The 16863-nt window shown below is 59.6% G+C and overlaps 2 protein-coding genes and 1 non-coding gene across 3 annotated transcripts; all 3 read left to right on the forward strand.

Annotated features, from left to right (window-relative positions):
* Positions 1–1965: 1965 nt before the first annotated feature.
* EEF2 (eukaryotic translation elongation factor 2) lies at positions 1966–10409 on the forward strand. The gene is made up of 15 exons (XM_053966045.1): positions 1966–2072; positions 2688–2902; positions 3628–3809; positions 3896–4107; positions 4784–4962; positions 5244–5349; positions 5621–5734; positions 5882–6020; positions 6632–6827; positions 6959–7217; positions 7440–7547; positions 7629–7982; positions 8612–8794; positions 8878–9010; positions 9748–10409. Exons 1-15 carry the CDS (start codon positions 2070–2072, stop codon positions 9939–9941), a joined length of 2577 nt encoding a protein of 858 aa, XP_053822020.1. The 5' UTR covers positions 1966–2069; the 3' UTR covers positions 9942–10409.
* LOC128800812 (small nucleolar RNA SNORD37) lies at positions 5407–5475 on the forward strand. Its single transcript, XR_008435054.1, has one exon. It is a non-coding gene; the product is annotated as a small nucleolar RNA SNORD37 (small nucleolar RNA).
* Positions 10410–10559: 150 nt separating the features above from the next.
* On the forward strand, positions 10560–16471 carry DAPK3 (death associated protein kinase 3). Its single transcript, XM_053966143.1, has 9 exons — positions 10560–10627; positions 11361–11506; positions 13153–13513; positions 14150–14279; positions 14422–14470; positions 14584–14610; positions 14710–14862; positions 15287–15332; positions 15474–16471. Exons 2-9 carry the CDS (start codon positions 11445–11447, stop codon positions 16014–16016), a joined length of 1371 nt encoding a protein of 456 aa, XP_053822118.1. The 5' UTR covers positions 10560–10627; positions 11361–11444; the 3' UTR covers positions 16017–16471.
* Positions 16472–16863: the final 392 nt, after the last annotated feature.

The raw sequence follows: 16863 nt of genomic DNA on the forward strand, positions 1-16863 counted from the left end.
CCGGTGAGGAGGGGAGCGCTGGGGGGGATCTAGGAGAGGAAGGGATGGGGATGGTTCCCGGGGAAGGGCTGGGCAGGGGGGATGTCCTGGCCAAAATTCGCTCGGTGGCAGCGACGTCCCAAAGACCCCCGAGCCTTCTCCAGTCAGTGTTTGTGCCCCCTTCTGCGACTGAACCCACCGCTTATTAAAAATACCTTCCATATAATAACGATAATAGCACTAATAACGATAATAATAATAATAATAATAATAATAAATACATTGCAGTTTGCTGCTTTTTCCCGATAGGCAGCTCTGATCTGCTCTGGGAGCAAGAACACGAGCCAGGGAACAGCTGGAGCTGTGCCAGGGGTTTGGGATGGAGATCAGGGAAAGGTTCAGGGGGTTGGGACAGAGATCAGGGAAAGGTTCAGGGGGTTGGGATGGAGATCAGGGAAAGGTTCAGGGCATTTGGGATGGAGCTCAGGGAAGGTTTTTCCCCCGAGGGTGCTGGGCACTGCCCAGGTTCCCCAGGGAACAGCACATTCCCAACCCTGCCAGAGCTCCAGGAGCCTTTGGAAAACCCTCTGGGACAGGGTGGGGTTGTTGGGGTGTCTGTGCAGGGCCAGGAGTTGCACTGGATGATTTCAGGGTAACTCCAGTGTTTGGGGTGAAACGCTGCACTAAGAATGGTTTTCCAGCACTTTCCTCTTTTTGCCATCGACCCCACGTGCTAATTAAATAAAAAAAGGCAATTAACAGTTTCTCAGGAAGAGCGGGATGTTCATCAGGTTTCCCAGTTTTCCCTTATAGGCTGGCAAAAGCCCAGGCTGGTGTTAAAAATCCCCCAGATTGCTATGGAAACCCCAAAGGCCGATAATTCCTCCTGTCAGGTTGGGAGAGCGGGGCCCAAATCCATCCTGGGTGCAGCCCCATGGCCCTCCTGCCTGTCCCTGCCTCACCTGGGCAGCCGGGGAATGCGCTGGGAATTTGGGATCTGCCAGGGACAGAATTGGGATTGTCCAGCCTGGAGAAGAAGAAGTTTTGGGGCGAGCTCATTGTGGCCTTCGGGACCTGAAGGGACCCAACAAGAAATACGGGAAGAGAGATTTCGGACAAGGGATGGAGGGACAGCACACAGGGAATGGCTTCACACTGCCAGGGGTTAGGGTTGGATGGGGTTTTGGGAAGGAATTCCTCCCTGTGACGGTGGGGAGGGGCTGGGATGGAATTCCCAGCGCAGCTGGGATCCCTGGCAGTGCCCAAGGCAGGGCTGGAGCAGCCTGGGACGGTTTAAGGCGTCCCTGCCATGGCACTGCATGTTCCTCCGTGTCCCTCATCATTCGCTCCATGGTTTCTGTCGGCTCTAAGGCCGATGAGGGCGCACGGGAAGGCTCGGAGCCCGAGCTCTGCGGCTCCGTGCCAGCCCGGTGACACCGGGCCCGGCGGGGTCGGGTCCGGCCGGTGCCGCTCCCGGTGCCCCCGCGCTCCTCCCCGCCAGCAGGGGGCGCTGCAGCACCGGCCCGCCCGGAGCATGCGCACTGCGGGCACCCTGCGGGACCGGGGCGGGGCTGGGTGTCCCGGACCCACCGGTGTCCCGGACGGCTGCCTGCCACCAGGCTCGGCCCTACCGCCTTCTCCTAGTGGCCGAGCCCCCGTGCTCGCCTGCCGCTCGGTGATACCGCTCCGAGGGCGGCCTCACCGACCCCGCTGCCCCGAGCCGGTTCCTACACCGGCAGCGGGAGGGGCGGACTTTCCCCCCGCTGCAGCCCGGGCGGGGCGGGGCTGTCGCTGGACGTCGCTGTTCCCCCGGTGTCGCCTCGCTGCAGTCCCGGTGCAGCCGCGGTGACACCCACGTGGTGCCGGCGAGGCGGAACAGCCTCCCGACCATAGAGTCCGCGGGATAGAGCGGAGCGGCCGCGCACGCGCTCGGCGCGGGCCCCGCCCCTCGGCGGCACCGCCGTATAAGAAGGAGCCGGCTGACGTCAGCGCTCTCTTCCGCCCGCTCTGCGCTCGCCAGCGAGACAGGGCCGAGCCGCCGCCATTGCCGTGACCCCCCCGCCCCGCAGCATCCGCCGCCATCCGCCACCATGGTGAGCCCCCGCCACCCGCCGCCGCTCCCGCCGGGATGAGCGGCCGTCGCGCTTCCCGTATCGCCGGGGATGGCGGTTCCGCGAGCGCCGCGGGTCGCACGGCGGCGGCCGCGGCCTGTGCTGCCGGGCTGGGCCGCGGCTGCGGGGAGAGGGTGGGGCGGCGAGAGGGGGCCGGTCCGGGCGGCCGTGACACCCCTGGGGCCGGCAGGAGCCGCCGGTGTCGGTGCCGGGGCTGCCGTTGCCCCGCGGGGCTCGGGAGCGGCCGCGCTGATGTGGCAGCGCGGTGGTGGCGCCGGGCACGGGGCGCTGCGGTGCCGGTCGTGCCTTATGTAACGCTGCGGTCTGGGCTGTCACTGTCACCGGCACCGGCCCGGGCTCGGTTTTTGGGGGCGTTTTGCGCCCTGCACCCGCTGACACCGCGGCTTGAGGGACGCTGGGGCAGGGAGGGGTTGGTGCTGCAGCCCCGCTGCGGTGCCCTTGCTGCGGGTTGTGTTGTCACGCAGGCAGAGGTGGTGTCACCCTGGTCATGGCAGGTATTTGCGGGAGATTCGGCTTCCTTGGAATCGCCGAAGCTGTTCTTGTACACGCTGAGTCCCCCTTCTCCCCTCCCTCAAGGTGAACTTCACAGTAGACCAGATACGGGCCATCATGGACAAAAAGGCCAACATCAGGAACATGTCGGTGATCGCCCACGTGGACCACGGCAAGTCCACGCTGACGGATTCCCTGGTGTGCAAGGCCGGGATCATCGCCTCGGCGCGGGCCGGGGAGACCCGGTTCACCGACACCCGCAAGGACGAGCAGGAACGGTGCATCACCATCAAATCCACGTGAGTGCCCTCCCCTCAGCCTCCTGCTGCTCCCTGGGCTGAGCTCATGAGGGGATTGGACTCCTCCAGCAGGTGAAAGGAGATGCTGTTGGGCTTTGGTCTAGTCCAGAAGCTCATCTTGTGCTCCTGAGGGTCTTGAGTGGTGGAGCAAGTATTGATTGGCTTCTGCTCAGTCATTGAGCAATTGTTTGCTGGGCACTGGGGAAGCAGGAGCTTCACCCTCCCAGTTCAGCACCAGGATTGTTGGATGTCCCGTGGATGTGGTGTGGGGAGGATCTCTGGGGGGTGTACCTGGTGGCTGTGCTGCCACAGGGAGTGTGAGGACTCTGAGGGGCCTGAAAAGGGGTGGAGAACATGGTTGGGATTAGTAGGAAAAGCCTAAATCCACGATTTGGGAATGGAACCCTTTATAGGTGCTGGAGAACTGCAGGGAGTTGGAGGAGGTTGGGATTCTGGAGGATGTTATGGTTTAGGAAGGACAGGTTGTAGCCTGTGCTCCTGTTATCTTGCACACTGACCTCCCTGGAATACACTTCAGGAAATCCTGGAGCCCAGCATTTAGGTTGGAAAAGATCTCCAAGGTCACCAACTCCGACATGGAACAGAGCACTGGGTGCCACCTCCAGTGGTGGCAGCTGTTTGTGTGGGGCAAAACGTTTCTGAGCTTTAGGGAGGAAATGATTCTGAGCTCAGTCATCATTTTAATAGTTTCTGCTTTCTTTCAGAGCCATTTCTCTGTTTTATGAGCTCTCTGAGAACGACTTGGCCTTCATCAAGCAGAGCAAGGATGGTTCTGGTTTCTTGATCAACCTCATTGACTCCCCTGGGCACGTGGACTTCTCCTCAGAGGTCACTGCAGCTCTGCGAGTCACTGACGGTGCCCTGGTCGTCGTGGACTGTGTCTCTGGTGAGGTTTTCTGCAGCTGGGAGAGCATTTTGGGGGATTTGGAGATGGGGATAACTCATTCCTAACTATAACTGTGTGTTTGGCAGGCGTGTGTGTGCAGACAGAGACTGTGCTGCGTCAGGCCATCGCCGAGAGGATCAAGCCTGTGCTGATGATGAACAAGATGGACCGAGCGCTGCTGGAGCTGCAGCTGGAGCCGGAGGAGCTGTACCAGACCTTCCAGCGCATCGTGGAGAACGTCAACGTCATCATCTCCACCTACGGAGAGGGAGAGAGCGGCCCCATGGGCAACATCATGGTGAGGGGAGGCTCTGAGCGCTGGGATTGGATTGAGATACTTTGAGAGGGAGCAGCTCCCACCTCAGTCAGAATTCTCTGTCCCAGGTGGAGGACAGGGGGATCTTGAGGGTACCTGAACTCCCAGGCTTGGGATAGCTTGGGGCTCTCGCTGGCTCCCCTCCCAAATTTCCTGTTCAAGGCCTGAGCAAATAAAGGCTGGGATTGTTGCCCAGAGCAGCTGTGGCTGCCCAGTCCCCAGGTCAGGCTGGGCTGGGCTTGGAGCACCCTGGGATTGTGGAAGGTGTCCCTGCCCGTGGCAGGGGTGGAATGGGGTGGTCTTTAACTTTACCTTCCCACCTGCTCTGCTGCTGGGTTCCTGGGAAGGGAGCAGGGCTGTGGGTGTCAGGTTCTGAGGAGAAGCTGGAGGTGTCCATGCCTTCCTGATCCTCCTGGGAAGGATGGAAATCCTACCTGCATGAGAACCTGAGCACACACCTGGTGGGAGTGGAGGAAAACCAACCCAGTTCTGTGGTGCAAAGCTAAAATGGTGCCTGTCCCAGACCTCAGAGGTGGTCACTGGGACAGAGCTACTTCAGAATCCCAGTGTCCTGAAGGCCCATTTTGTACTGGGGTGTTTTTGGGATGGGGTGGGCTGAGGGCTGCTCCCCTGACCCAGCTCTGCTGTTCCCTCTCAGATTGACCCGGTGCTCGGGACCGTGGGCTTTGGCTCGGGCCTGCACGGCTGGGCCTTCACCCTGAAGCAGTTTGCTGAGATGTACGTGGCAAAGTTTGCTGCCAAGGGAGATGCCCAGCTCAGCCCAGCCGAGCGTGCCAAGAAAGTTGAGGACATGATGAAGAAGCTGTGGGGAGACAGGTGAGGAAGGAATGTGGTGGTGATTGGAATTCCAGATCAGCTCCTCTGAGCTGCGGCCTGACACTGCAGAGGATGGGTAAAGAGGATGGGGAGGGCGTGGTTGTGCCTGATTTAACAGGAGTTAATTACATTTTAGTGAGTGCTGGAAAGCTGGATGAGGAGGAAAGCAGGAAATGGCTCTTCCTGAGCAGCCCTTGGCTCTGCCCTGAGCAGGCAGAACACGCTGTGTGTCTGTAGCTGACCTGAGCATGGACATTTGTCTGATTTCCTTCTCTCTGCAGATACTTTGACCCTGCTACTGGCAAGTTCAGCAAATCTGCCACCAGCCCTGATGGAAAGAAACTGCCCAGGACCTTCTGCCAGCTCATCCTTGACCCCATCTTCAAGGTGAGTTCCTCAGGGTTCCTCCTCGGCCGGCGCCTCCCGCTCTGCGCTTCTGTTCCGTGCGTGATGATGGAAAATTTCTTCACTTTGACCTGACTTGTTTGATTGAAGAAATTCAGCTGTCTGACACACCTGGTTACTCTGGGGGCACAGGGGCTGTGTCTCCTGGGGGCAGGCTGGGTGCTGAGGAGGAGCAGGAATTCTCTGCAGGTGCAGCGGTGCAGTTGCTCCAAACTGGGTCACGGCAGCGCTCCAATGGCTGCTCTTGTCGCAGGTTTTCGATGCAATCATGAACTTCAAGAAAGAAGAGGCGGCTAAACTGATTGAGAAGCTGGACATCAAGCTGGACAGCGAGGACAAGGACAAGGAGGGCAAACCCCTGCTGAAGGTGAGGCTGGTCTGAGTCCTCTGGGGAGCAGCTGAGCAGTTGTGCTGCTCCAGCTGTGTCAACATCAACCTACCTGGGAGGTGGGGAAGGACAGGGAGGTGACCCCTTGTTGTGAACACTCTGACTGGGTCCTGCTGCTCTGCCCAGGCCGTGATGAGGCGGTGGCTGCCAGCTGGAGATGCCCTGCTGCAGATGATCACCATCCACCTGCCTTCCCCCGTCACAGCCCAGAAGTATCGCTGCGAGCTGCTCTACGAGGGCCCCCCTGACGATGAGGCTGCCATAGGTAGGATGAGCTGCTTTGCTGCCAGGCCCCAGCTCCAGCACGCCTGTAACCAGTTTGTTCTCCACGTGCTCGGCTCAGGAGTGTCTGGAATTGAGTCTGTAGCTTTTCTAGCATGGATCAAACAGTTCTAGTGGCCCACAGCTCTTTCCTGGAGCACTGAGCTGGCTGAGTAATCTCAGAGTAGCCAGAGGGTCCATCTGAGCTTCTATTTGTTGAAAACATTTCTTGGTGATACGATCTTCTATGGAATCTCAGAATAGATTGGGTTGGAAGAGATCTTGAAAGTCAGCCCCATCTCCTGCTGTGGCAGGGACACCTTCCACCGCCCCAGGCTGCTCCAAGCCCCGAACAACCTGGCCTTGGACACTGCTAGGGATCCAGGAGCTGCCACAGCTGCTCTGGGCACCCTGTGCCAGGGCCTCACCTCCCTCCCAGGGAACAATCCCTTCCCAATATCCCACCTATCCCTGCCCTCTGGTAGTGGGAAGCCATTCTCCATTTTCTCTTGTCCAGACAGAAGCCCTTGGGCTGGGACAGTTGGTGCAGGTCTTGAGTTGGGGTTTTGGGGTGGGTGCCAGATACATCAATACCTCTCTCTCTCCCCCTCCCAGGCATTAAGAACTGTGACCCCAAAGGCCCCCTGATGATGTACATCTCCAAAATGGTGCCAACCTCTGACAAGGGACGTTTCTACGCTTTTGGCCGTGTCTTCTCTGGTCTCGTCTCAACTGGCTTGAAAGTCAGAATCATGGGACCAAACTACACACCTGGCAAGAAGGAGGATCTGTACCTGAAGCCAATTCAAAGGTGTGTCCTTGCTGGGGTGTTGAGGGATTCTGATGCTGTCTCAGGTCTCATGTCTGAGGCTTGTCAAGGTGCTTGGCTATGGGCTGAGTGGGATCTCCTTCCCGACCTCGCTAATCCAACTTTCCCTGTAGGACCATTCTCATGATGGGCCGCTACGTGGAGCCCATCGAGGACGTGCCTTGTGGAAACATCGTGGGGCTGGTCGGCGTGGACCAGTTCCTTGTGAAGACCGGAACCATCACCACCTTCGAGCACGCCCACAACATGAGGGTCATGAAGTTCAGCGTCAGCCCCGTGGTGCGCGTGGCCGTGGAGGCCAAGAACCCGGCCGACCTGCCCAAGCTGGTGGAGGGGCTGAAGCGCCTGGCCAAGTCTGACCCCATGGTGCAGGTGAGTGGCTGGAATGGATCCAGGGGTGCTGCCTCAAGTCCTGGGGAAGTCTTTGAGTTGAGTGTTGGTCCCTGCCTTGCATCCTGGCTTGGTGCTGTGATACCCCCAGATGAGTGGGGAGAACATCTAGAAGTAGCTCTGTGGGTCAAACACAACACAGAGAGAGTTGCAGGTGGCTGTGGCTCGTTCTGAAGCTTCACCTGCTGTTCCTGGTGTTCCCAGTGCATCATTGAGGAGTCTGGGGAGCACATCATCGCTGGCGCTGGGGAGCTGCACCTGGAGATCTGCCTGAAGGACCTGGAGGAGGACCACGCCTGCATCCCCATTAAGGTAGAGAGGCCGAGCGCTGGCTGAGCTCGGGGTGGGGGTTTGGCTGGTTTTGGTGCCTCACACCCCGCTCTGTCCCCGCAGAAATCAGATCCCGTGGTGTCCTACCGCGAGACGGTCAGCGAGGAGTCCAACGTGATGTGCCTTTCCAAGTCCCCCAACAAACACAACCGGCTGTACATGAAGGCCCGGCCCTTCCCCGACGGCCTGGCCGAGGACATCGACAAGGGCGAGGTGTCGGCCCGGCAGGAGCTGAAGCAGCGGGCGCGGTACCTGGCCGAGAAGTACGAGTGGGACGTCACCGAGGCCAGGAAGATCTGGTGCTTCGGGCCCGACGGCACCGGCCCCAACATCCTCACCGACATCACCAAGGGAGTGCAGTACCTCAACGAGATCAAGGACAGCGTGGTGGCCGGCTTCCAGTGGGCCACCAAGGAGGTGAGGGGTGGCATCTGTGCCTCTACACATCTGTATTTTTTTTGTGCTTCTGGTGGAGCAAAATGTAGCATTTTAACAATCCAGTGAATAGCACAATAGGTGTCAGGAGGAAAGGTGGTCTGAGGGTCTTGACAGGGATCTGGTCTTCCAATTATTTTCAGGATTAGACAGGAGAGGACTGCAGGGTAAATTGACAAACTGGGAACAGCAACAGGAAGAATTCATTTTCCTGTATACCACCTAGTTTCAGTCTGAAAGAGATACCAAGCCAACAACTTCTTTGACATCACCAAGACAAAAAAAAAAAAACATTTCCCTTGGCCAGATACTTGGGTTTCAGCACCATAAATGTGTGACAGCTCTTGTGGCTTGAACCTCAGATCATGAGGATGCTGCAGTGGTGGCACAGGGGTGGGAGCTGGTGCTCCACAGAACCCTTGGGTTGGGAGAGATCTCCCAGAGCCCAACCTTTGTAGGTTTGAAGCTCATTCCTGAGCGAGGTTGTCAAGTGGCTGAGTGGCTCCTGGGCTCCCGCAGAGCTCCTGCGAGCCAAGTGAGCAGCAGCACCCCACTTGGGGACACCGAGTGCCCCGGGGTGGTGATGTGTGACCCCCGTTGTGCCCTGGCAGGGGGTGCTGTGCGAGGAGAACATGCGCGCCGTGCGTTTCGACGTGCACGACGTGACCCTGCACGCCGACGCCATCCACCGCGGCGGCGGCCAGATCATCCCCACGGCCCGGCGCTGCCTCTACGCCTGCGTGCTCACCGCCCAGCCACGCCTCATGGAGCCCATCTACCTGGTGGAGATCCAGGTGAGGAGCCCCTGCCAGCCCGCAGGGGATGGGGCAGGGGGGACAGCAGGTGGGTGCAGTCCTGACTCCAGTCTCTCCTGCAGTGCCCGGAGCAGGTGGTGGGAGGCATCTACGGGGTGCTGAACAGGAAGCGTGGCCACGTGTTTGAGGAGACCCAGGTGGCCGGGACCCCCATGTTTGTGGTCAAGGCCTACCTGCCTGTCAACGAGTCCTTCGGTGAGTCCTGGAGCCATCCTGGCAGGGAGAGCCTTGGCAAGGACCTCAAGGGATCCTTGAGTTGAGCTGTTCACCCAGCACCGTGTGACACTGAACCGTGTCCCCAGGTGCCACATCCACACTTTAGAGGGCTTTGAAAGCCCTCCAGGGAGGGGATCTCCAGCACTGCCCCGGGCAGCTGTGCCAGTCCTTGACCATCCTTCTGGAGAAGGAATTTTCCTAGAAATCTCCAGCCCTCCCTTGGTACAGCTTAGGGGTGTTTCCTCTCATCCTGTCACTCGTTGCCTGGGAGAAGAGACCAAGGTTGCAGAACGTTTTGGGTTCAAGGGACATTTCCAGGTCTTCCAGTGCCACCCCTGCCAGGGGCAGGGACACCTTCCACTGTCCCAGGCTGCTCCAACCTGGCCTTGGACACTTCCAGGGATGCAGGGGCAGCCCCAGCTGCTCTGGGAATTCCATCCCAGCCCCTTCCCACCCTCCCAGCCAGGAATTCCTTCCCAATATCCCACCTGGCAGTGTGAAGCCATTCCCTGTGTCCTGTCCTTCCATATGTTTGTCCAAAGTCCCTCTCCAGTTTTAGGCAGGATCTCAGGGTTCTACCTGGAGCCTTTTTTCCTTTCTCATTGGTCAGGATCTCAGGAGGCTTTTGAGAGCTGCTCCTGTGCTCTATCCATGGAAGCAGCATTGAACCACGACCACTCCTGTCCTACCTCACTTTTTTGTCTTGTCCCTTGCAGGTTTCACAGCAGATTTGAGGTCCAACACGGGGGGCCAGGCCTTCCCCCAGTGCGTCTTCGACCACTGGCAGATCCTGCCCGGGGACCCCTTCGACAGTGCCAGCCGGCCGTGCCAGGTGGTGGCCGAGACCCGCAAACGCAAAGGGCTGAAGGAAGGAATCCCTGCCCTCGACAACTTCCTGGACAAACTCTAATGAAACTCATGGAACTCTGGGAGAGCAGGAAAAATTTAATTAATTAGCGTTATCACCCATGCCGCCAGGGGGTAGACGCCCGTGACCACCATCTTGTTAATTAAGTGGGTTTCATAGCGATTTTGAGAACTTCAAATGAGGAAAACAAACAAAAAGAAAAAAAAAAAAAAAAAGCCTTATAGGTTTCTGTGTTGCACATGACTCATCTTTGCCATTGTAACTAAAACATTTCCACTAGATCTGCCCAATTCTGTATTTATTTGACTAAAAAAAAAAAAAAAAAAAAAGAAGTACTGCTGCAGAATGGCCTGGAAGGGAGTGGGGGCGTGCTTAAAGAGGACAAGGAAAATGGGGGGAAAGAGAGAGGGGGTGAGGATGCCTTATCTGCAGCGTGACTGTCCGTCGTGCCCATCGCCGCCTGTATTAGTGCCACTGGAATTAATAAAATTGGATAAATGGTGAAGAAAAGTGAATTTTTTGGGGAGTTTTTAAGGGTGAGGGTGGCGCCCTCTGGTGGGGGTGAAGGGGTGGTGCCCTCGGCCCCGCCCACAGGCCGAGCGGCGGGGCGGGGTCTCTGGCGGGGAGTGGGCGGGGCTCTATGCGGAGATGGGCGGGGTTTGTGCGAGAAGGGGCGGGGCCTGCTGTGGTGGAATGTGGCGGCGGCGACGCGGGCGGCGGCGGCCCAGGTTGGGAAGGGGGGCCGGTGCTAATGTGGGGTCTGTGAGGGGCGATGTGGGGCCGGGAGGGGAGGTGAGGGGTTGTGCGGGTGCGAGAGGGGTGTTGGAGGGAGGCTGGGTGGGCTGGGGAGGGAGGGATGGCGCGGGGAGGGGTGTGTGGGGGTTGAGGCCTGTGGGGTGGGGTGGGGGAGGAAAGGGAGGAATGGGGAGGGCTGTGGGGCCTGTGGGATCGGGATTGGGAGGGGCCGTGGGGCTGGAAAAGGAGGGGTAGGGATTAGGCTGAGGGGGATGTGGAGAAGGGAAGGGATGGGGAGGGACTGGGGGGCTGTGGGTGTGCGAGGGGCTCTGGGGAACTGGAGTGGGGAGGGGCTGTGGGGCAGGAAAGGGATGTGCAGGGATTGGGAGCGGAGTGGGGCCTGTGGGGGTTTGGGGGGGGCTGTGGGGCAGGGAGAGTCAGTGGAAGATTGGGATAGGAGGGGAAGAGGGCCAGGGAAGGGATGAGGAGGACTGGGTGGACAGCGGGTGTGGGGCCTGTGGAGCAGGGAAAGGCTGTGCCCCCCTTCCCTTCTCTCTCCCCTGGGTTTTGGGGTGTGGTGAGGCCGGGGGACATCCCCGGGGCTAGCCCGTGGCTCGGCACCGCCCAGCCCGGGGCCGTGCATCCCCCGGGCACTCGGGGTCCCCGCGCTGGGTGCTGGTGGGAGCTCCCGGGACACAGCCCCCCCGCTTTTTCCCGGTGCCACAGGTGCTGATCCCCGGCTGCTCCCCGCTCCTGACATCCAGCGCTGGCAGCAGCGGGGCGGCTCCCGCTCCAGAGGGCCCCGCAGCCATGTCCACCTTCCGCCAGGAGAGCGTGGAGGACTTCTATGAGATGGGAGAGGAGCTGGGCAGGTGAGGGACATCCCGCTGCGTTCTGGGGGGGTTTCCATGGCCGCAGCCCTGCCGGGAGCTTCACTGGGTCCGGCTGCCGGATCCCTGCGGTGTCTCTGTGCCCCCTCTGTAGGCAGCAGGGCCAGGGCTGTGCGGAGTCAGGCACCTCTAGCAGATAGAGATTAAAAAAAAAAAAAAAAAAAAAAAAAAGCGTTAATTAACGTTGCTCCCGGTGGAGCTCCGGTCCGGGGCTGGCGGCTTCCGGCCCTCCTGGGCGCCTGTGGGAGGGATCCAGGGTGACTCAGAGCCCGCAGATGGGATTTAATCAGCCGCGATGCAGAGGCGGCGCCAGCCCCACGCCGTGGCTCCTCCTCGGGCACTTGGGCAGCAAAACCGTTTTGGGTCACTTAAGTGTTTTTTTTTGTTTTTTTTTTGTTTTTTTTTTAAGCAGAGGAACCTCTGGGAGTTGTTCCAGGTTCTTTTGCCTCTCTGTGGCTGTGGTTGGTTGTGAGCCACGGGGAGGGATGTGGTGCCCATGGCTGGACCCCACTCTGCCCCCCAGGGCTGTGTGTGGCCCTGGGCATGGTCCAGGGCTGTTTAAAGGTGTAAAGGAGCCTCCCTGGCCATAATCCAGGGGTGTATAAAGGAGTCTCAGGTCCAGGTGCAGTCACTGATTTCCAGAATTTCCCCTCCACATGCCTTCTCCATCAGGGCTTTAGGGTCTCCCTGGACCACTGAGCTCTGGGATTTGCTCCTGGGGGCTCCTGGCTGGGACTGGGGGTGATCACAGCAGCACCTGAACAGCCCAGGGAGGATTGGCAGCTGCCACATTCCTGAGAGGAATTTCCTTCCTCCACCCTGGCCGATGTCAGGGTGTGCAATCCCAGCTGATGGCATTCCTGGGGGGAACTGCATCCTGCAGTCCCCATCCTGGAGCTGCTTCCAGTGAGGACATCCTCTCTCCTCTCTCCTCTCCTGCAGGTACATTCTTCTTTCTTTCAGGATTTTTCATAGAAGAGCACAGAGAGAAAGAAAGAGAAAACAATTTCTATTTCTGCTCCTTGTTTTTCCCACGTGGAATGTGTTTGGAGAATTGTTTACTTGAGGTGATTGCTTGGTTGGATTCTGGTGAGGATTGTTTGGGCCTGGTGGCCAATCCAGTCCAATCCAATCCAGTCCAATCCAATCCAGTCCAATCCAATCCAACCCACCTGTGGCTGGACTCTTAAGAGAGGGGCACGAGTTGTGAGTTAGATGTGGTAGTTAAAAAAAGCAGGTTTGTACTTTTAGTATCTCCTTTAATATTAATGTATTGTAGTGCAGTTCTAATGAAGAATTCATTCAGCCTTCTGAGCTGGAGTCAGACATCAGCATTTCTTCCCACCGGCTTCACCTGCATTTACAATTCTCCTTCTCCTTCCTCCTCTCCTCTCCTCTCCTCTCCTCTCCTCTCCTCTCCTCTCCTCTCCTCTCCTCTCCTTCTCCTCTCCTTCTCCTCTCCTCTCCTCTCCTCTCCTCTCCTCTCCTCTCCTCTCCTCTCCTCTCCTCTCCTCTCCTCTCCTCTCCTCTCCTCTCCTCTCCTCTCCTCTCCTCTCCTCTCCTCTCCTCTCCTCTCCTCTCCTCTCCCCTCCCCTCCCCTCCCCTCCCCTCCCCTCCCCTCCCCTCAGTGGCCAGTTCGCCATCGTCCGGAAGTGCCGGGAGAGGAAGACGGGCCTGGAGTACGCGGCCAAGTTCATCAAGAAGCGGCGGCTGTCGTCCAGCCGCAGGGGCGTGAGCCGCGAGGAGATCGAGCGCGAGGTGGACATCCTGCGCGAGATCCAGCACCCCAACATCATCACCCTGCACGACATCTTCGAGAACAAGACCGACGTGGTGCTCATCCTGGAGCTGGTGTCCGGAGGGGAGCTCTTCGATTTCCTGGCCGAGAAGGAATCCCTGACGGAGGAAGAGGCCACCCAGTTCCTCAAGCAGATCCTGGACGGGGTGCACTACCTGCACTCCAAGCGCATCGCCCACTTCGACTTGAAGGTGAGCTCTGGGAGCTGCAGACACCCCACTGGGAGCAGGGATGAGCCCCCAGCTGGGCTCTGGGAGCTGCAGACACCCCACTGGGAGCAGGGTGAGCCCCCAGCTGGGCTCTGGGAGCTGCAGACACCCTGTGTTCAGCTCTAGGAGCAGGGTGAGCCCCCAGCTGGGCTCTGGGAGCTGCAGACACCCCATGTTCAGCTCTAGGAGCAGGGATGAGCCCCCAGCTGAGCTCTGGGAGCTACAGACCCCTCACTGGGAGCAGGGATGAGCCCCCAGGTGAGCTCTGGGAGCTGCAGACACCCCATGTTCAGCTCTAGGAGCAGGGTGAGCCCCCAGCTGGGCTCTGGGAGCTGCAGACACCCCGTGTTCAGCTCTGGGAGCAGGGTGAGCCCCCAGGTGAGCTCTGGGAGCTGCAGACACCCCATGTTCAGCTCTGGGAGCAGGGATGAGCCCCCAGGTGGGCTCTGGAAATCAGCACTGAGGACTGGGGGTCAGTGCACTCCTGCAGTGCAGTGGGGCTGCTGCTTGGGATCTGTCCCAGCTTGAGGCACTCATCCTCTCCTCTGGAATGAGGAGCCCAGGGCAGCTCCCCCAGGCTGGTGTGTAGGGACAGAGGCAGCTTCTCTCCCCCCACAGCCAGAGAACATCATGCTGCTGGACAAGAACGTGCCAAACCCTCGCATCAAACTCATTGACTTCGGGATCGCCCACAAGATCGAGGCTGGGAATGAGTTCAAGAATATCTTTGGGACCCCAGAGTTTGTAGGTGAGCATTCCTCAGGGTACTGAAAGCTTTGGATTAATCCTGGAGAGACACCCAGCACTCTGGTGCTGCCGCCAGGATGTGTCCATGGGGCCAGGCTTCCTTCCCCCACAATAAACCCATTTTCTCCCCTTTCCTCCTAAAGCCCCAGAAATTGTGAACTACGAGCCCCTGGGGCTGGAGGCCGACATGTGGTGAGTGATTCCCCTCCCGAGCCCCTTGCCATGGCTCCAGCAGCCAATCCCCTCGTGCTGGTGGGTGCCAAAAGCTCTGTGTGACTTCAGCCTCCTCTCCCTCTCTCTTCCAGGAGCATCGGGGTCATCACCTACATCCTGTGAGTATAAGGCAGCTCTGGAGGGGACAGGGCTGCAGGATGAGCCCCCCACCTCGGGCTGGAGCCTTTTTGGGGTGTCCCAACCCACTCTCTCCTCAGGCTGAGCGGAGCCTCCCCGTTCCTGGGGGAGACAAAGCAGGAGACACTGACCAACATCTCTGCTGTCAACTACGACTTCGATGAGGAATATTTCAGCAACACCAGTGAGCTGGCCAAGGACTTCATCCGCCGCCTGCTCGTCAAGGACCCCAAGTGAGGGACAGGGAGCAGAGCTGGGGGTTCCTGTGGGAGAGGGGTCAGTCCCCCCTGCCCAACCTGTACAGGCAGCTCCCTCTCTCCTGCCTGCGCCAGGGTGGGGTGAATTCTGGGAGCACCCTGAGGGTGCAGTAGCTCCACTGGGGTTTGGGAGGGTTTGAGCTGGGCCCCCAGGGCTCAGGGTTTGGGGAGGAGCAGTGGGGTCAGGAGGTTCCCACGGGATCCTCTGCCTGTGTTTCTCTTGGGAGGCAGTTTGAGGGGTTGGGGGCTGGATGCAGGCCCCGCCTGGGGGTCCCTGAGTGCAGCGAGGCTTAGCCAGACCCCAAAGGCAATCACAGCATCCAAGCTGCTTTTCCAGGGCTTTAACAGGGGAGAGAGGAGCAAAGCCTCTGCCCTGATCCCAGCCTTGCTGTGTTTGCAGGAAGCGAATGACCATCGCCCAGAGCCTGGAGCACCCTTGGATTAAGGTGAGAAGTTAAAGAATCGTCACTTTTTGGGTGCTTGACCCCCCCAGAGCCGGGGCTCTGCTGCTCCCCCACCCCTGTGGGGGCTGGTTTGGTGTCACTGCCTGTGGGTGGGTGCTGCAGCCACAACTGTCCCTGCCACAGGTGATCAAGAGGAGGAACGTCCGCAACGAGGACAGCTGCAAGAAGCCCGAGCGGCGCCGGCTGAAGACCACGCGCCTGAAGGAGTACACCATCAAATCCCACTCCAGCATGCCCCCCAACAACACCTACATCAACTTCGAGCGCTTCTCCAAGGTCATGGAGGAGGTGGCTGCGGCCGAGGAGAGCCTCCGAGAGCTGGAGAGGAACAAGAAGTCCTTCCAGGAGGACATCGAGGCGCTGCTGTCCATCTACGAGGAGAAGGAGTCGTGGTACAAAGAGGAGAACGAGAGCATCAGCCAGGACCTGCGGCAGATCCGGCAGGAGCTGCAGAAGACGGAGGCGCTGAAGAAGCAGGCGCAGGAGGAGACCAAGAGTGTGGTGCAGGCGGCCAACGGGCTCAAGCGGCGCTACCGCAAGCTGGAGAACCACTACGAGGCCCTGGCCAAGCAGGTGGCCTCGGAAATGAAGTTTGTGCAGGAGCTGGTGTGGTCCATCGAGCGGGAGAAGCTGCAGAGCAGCGAGGGCGACGGCAGCATCCGCTAACCCGGCCGGCTCCGGGGGTTCTGCTGCTCCCTGCTCGCCCCCGGGCGGTGTCCCCCGGTGTGCAGGGGGTGCTTGTGCCTCCCTGGAGCCCCCACCTCGGGGGGCTGGGGCTGTGCCACCCCGGGGTTTGGCTTCCTGCGTGCAGCTCCTGCCTGGCTCGTGTCCCTGCGCTCCCCGTCACCGCCGCCGCGCTCCGGGACGTTTGTCCTGCTCCTCCCCGGGTCCCCGAGCTGCCCCAGTGCCCCGTGGGGGGGTCAGTGGGCAGAGCCCCCCTCCTCTGCACTACAGCAGCAGCCACGCATGGGCTGGGACCAAGGACTGATCCCTGCGTGGCCTCACGCTCCGCAGCCCCCCGGGAGTGCTCCCCACATTCCCCCCAGGGTGCTGCAGCCCTTGTCCCCCTGTCCCAGCCCTGGCTCCCCCTTTTCTCAGAATAAAGGTTTCTGTGTAGCGGGGCAGCTGCCTCAGCTCCTGCCATGGAGGGACAGGGGTTGGGAGGGGGATAAGGATGTGCCCCATGGTGACAACTCCCCCACTGTGCTCCCATCCCAGAGGGGTTTCCTTCATTTGAGGGGGAATTGCTTTTTTTTCCCTTATGAGCCCCAGTGCAGGTGGGTGAGCTCGCTGTGGGCATGGAGGGAGATCTAGGGATGGTTTGTGGGGTGTTCCCAGGCCGGGGCAGCCCCCAGCTCCTCTTGCCTGAGATCCCTCACTCCTGGGGACAGGGGGAGCCGGGTCCCAAAGCGCCACATTCCAGAGAACACCAGAGCAGGGAGCTCATTTCCCCTGGGAGCACCGCGGGCTTTCCGACTGCCTGTGGCCCCCTGGAGCCGAGATCCAGCTGAAT

The sequence above is a fragment of the Vidua chalybeata genome, chromosome 27 (assembly GCF_026979565.1).
Source record: "Vidua chalybeata isolate OUT-0048 chromosome 27, bVidCha1 merged haplotype, whole genome shotgun sequence".
Taxonomy (NCBI): Eukaryota; Metazoa; Chordata; class Aves; order Passeriformes; family Viduidae; genus Vidua; species Vidua chalybeata.

What these genes read in the sequence shown, in the direction of transcription:
- EEF2 (XM_053966045.1), top strand. An exon ending in TGCATCACCATCAAATCCAC is followed by an intron (nt 2,903 to 3,627) that starts GTGAGTGCCCTC and finishes GCTTTCTTTCAG; the next exon opens with AGCCATTTCTCTGTTTTATG. An exon ending in TCTACCTGGTGGAGATCCAG is followed by an intron (nt 8,795 to 8,877) that starts GTGAGGAGCCCC and finishes TCTCTCCTGCAG; the next exon opens with TGCCCGGAGCAGGTGGTGGG.
- DAPK3 (XM_053966143.1), top strand. Translation starts at nt 11,445, where the DNA reads ATGTCCACCTTCCGCCAGGAGAGCGTGGAGGACTTCTATGAGATGGGA. An exon ending in GGGGTCATCACCTACATCCT is followed by an intron (nt 14,611 to 14,709) that starts GTGAGTATAAGG and finishes CTCTCTCCTCAG; the next exon opens with GCTGAGCGGAGCCTCCCCGT. An exon ending in CTGCTCGTCAAGGACCCCAA is followed by an intron (nt 14,863 to 15,286) that starts GTGAGGGACAGG and finishes CTGTGTTTGCAG; the next exon opens with GAAGCGAATGACCATCGCCC.